Genomic DNA, 2,042 nt, shown 5'->3' on the forward strand with positions numbered 1-2,042 from the left:
ATTTTCCTAGGGGCTTGAGTGGTAACCAGTAATATCCTCAAATAGGGTAGAGCAATAGACTTTAATCTCTGCTGACCCAATTCCCAGTTTGAATGGAATCAAGTAGAGCACTCGATGGAAGTGAATGTGCTGGTGGCCACTTTGTACCTCATTGGCACTTGTGGAAAGATTTTCCACAAGTAACAGCAGGGGCAGAAGTATGTCTCTGTGACCCCTGAGTGTTCAGTGAAATTGGGGTAAGCTGTCAGAGCAGGGGGATTGGCCAAGGAAAAGAAGGGGTTGTGTAGGTGTGGCCTGATCAGAATGTCTTTTCTCTGAATGAATCCCCAGATTTCCTTTCATTGCAGAATCATGATGAGCCTCCAGACCCCACCCAGACTCCTGGAACTGGCAGGGCAGAGCCTGTTGGAGAAGGAGGCCATGGTCATCTCTGCTCTGAAGGAGCTGCCTGTGGAGCTCTTTCCACCTCTGTTCATGGAGGCATTTACCAGGAGACGCAGTGAGACACTGAAGGCAATGGTGCAGGCCTGGCCCTTTCCCAGGCTTCCTCTGGGCTCCCTGATGAAGACACCTCAACTGGAGATCTTAAAAGCTGTGCTGGATGGGCTTGATGGGCTGCTTTCCCAGAATATTCACTCCAGGTGAGGTGATCCTGATGTCCTACTAGGAAGGGTCCAGGAGTTCTGGGAAGGGACAGCTGGGTCAGTTAGAGTAGGGGTCAGAGGGTAGACCAGAGACTTCTGATGGTGCCAGTGAGGAAATCCAGAGAGGCCCTGACCTGCTGAGCCTCTTCTTGGAAAGAGTTCCCTGACAATAGGACTACTTACCATGCAGGGACCACTGAGGGAACAGAAATCTCACTCCTCCCAATGGAACTTAAAGGTACTGGAAGTGGAGGCCAGGCTTCGTCAAAAATGAAAGAGAATGGAGTAAAGTCAGGGAGAGGGAGCACATGCGGGAATGGAAACAGCCAGTGTCCACGGTGTGGAGCATAAGCTTAGGTTAGAGGTGGATTTCTGGTCAAAATGCTGAGAATCTCTCTTTTTTCCCCCAAGGAGGAGGTGGAAACTGCAAGTGCTGGATTTACGGAATGTTGATCAGAACTTCTGGAGTGTATGGTCAGGAGCCACTGTGTGCTCCCCAAAGGCCATGAGCAGGAGAAAACCAGTGGAGGATTGTCCGGGGAGAGGAAGGCAGCAGCCACTGAAGGTGTTCATAGACCTGCATCTCAAGGAAAGAACCTTAGATGAATTCTTTATCTTCCTCTTTCTGTGGGCCAAGCTGAGAAAAGGTTTACTACACATATGCTGTAAGAACCTGAAGATCTTTGCAATGTCCATCAAAAATATCAGAAAGGCCCTAAAACTGGTTGATCTGGATTGTATCCAGGAGGTAGAAGTGAATTACACCTGGACACTGTCCACCCTGGCACGGTTTGCTCCTTACCTGGGTCAGATGCGTAATCTCCACAAATTTGCCCTCTCCCACATCTATGTTTCTCCCTATATTTCCCCAGAAAAGAAGGAGGAGTTTGTTGCCCAATTCACCTCTAAGTTTCTCAAGCTGGATCACCTCCAGAAGCTCGACATGGACTCTGTCCCCTTTCTTGAAGGTCACCTGGACCAGCTACTCAGGTGAGGAAGGATGGGGAGCTGTTTCTGTAGACCAGAGCAAAGCCTTCCTTTGTTGCAGCAAACACTGAAGGACATTTGCTGTGTGCTAGCCAGTGGTGATGTCACAGTGATAAAGATTCTAGAATATCAACACACTGTGGTGTTCACTGTTCTACCTTGATGTGGGTATCACTTAGCCACCCCAATATAGGCTGAGGCACCAAATAGGGTAGATGCATTAGAGAGTGACACAATGCTAGGATGGTATCTATTGGGAGGCTCAAGTCTAAGATGGCCATATTTGTGAATTGTTACTACGATTAAGAGGAGAACATAGATAATCTGCATCTGCCAGTCTCAAAATATAAACTCTGTCTTCACAAGCTTAGTGAGCATGCATTAGCCTAACTCTAATTCCTGTCTGTGAAA

At 48.1% G+C, this 2,042-nt stretch overlaps 1 protein-coding gene across 1 annotated transcript; it reads left to right on the forward strand.

Moving 5' to 3' along the window:
* Window positions 1-354: 354 nt before the first annotated feature.
* On the forward strand, window positions 355-1,638 carry LOC103250253 (PRAME family member 20-like). The gene is made up of 2 exons (XM_008048856.1): window positions 355-641; window positions 1,059-1,638. The coding sequence occupies exons 1-2, from the start codon at window positions 355-357 to the stop codon at window positions 1,636-1,638; spliced, it is 867 nt and encodes a 288-aa protein (XP_008047047.1).
* The last annotated feature ends 404 nt before the right edge of the window (window positions 1,639-2,042 follow it).

This window comes from Carlito syrichta, unplaced genomic scaffold (assembly GCF_000164805.1).
Source record: "Carlito syrichta isolate Samal-C Ts95f unplaced genomic scaffold, Tarsius_syrichta-2.0.1 Scaffold49373, whole genome shotgun sequence".
Lineage (NCBI taxonomy): Eukaryota > Metazoa > Chordata > Mammalia > Primates > Tarsiidae > Carlito > Carlito syrichta.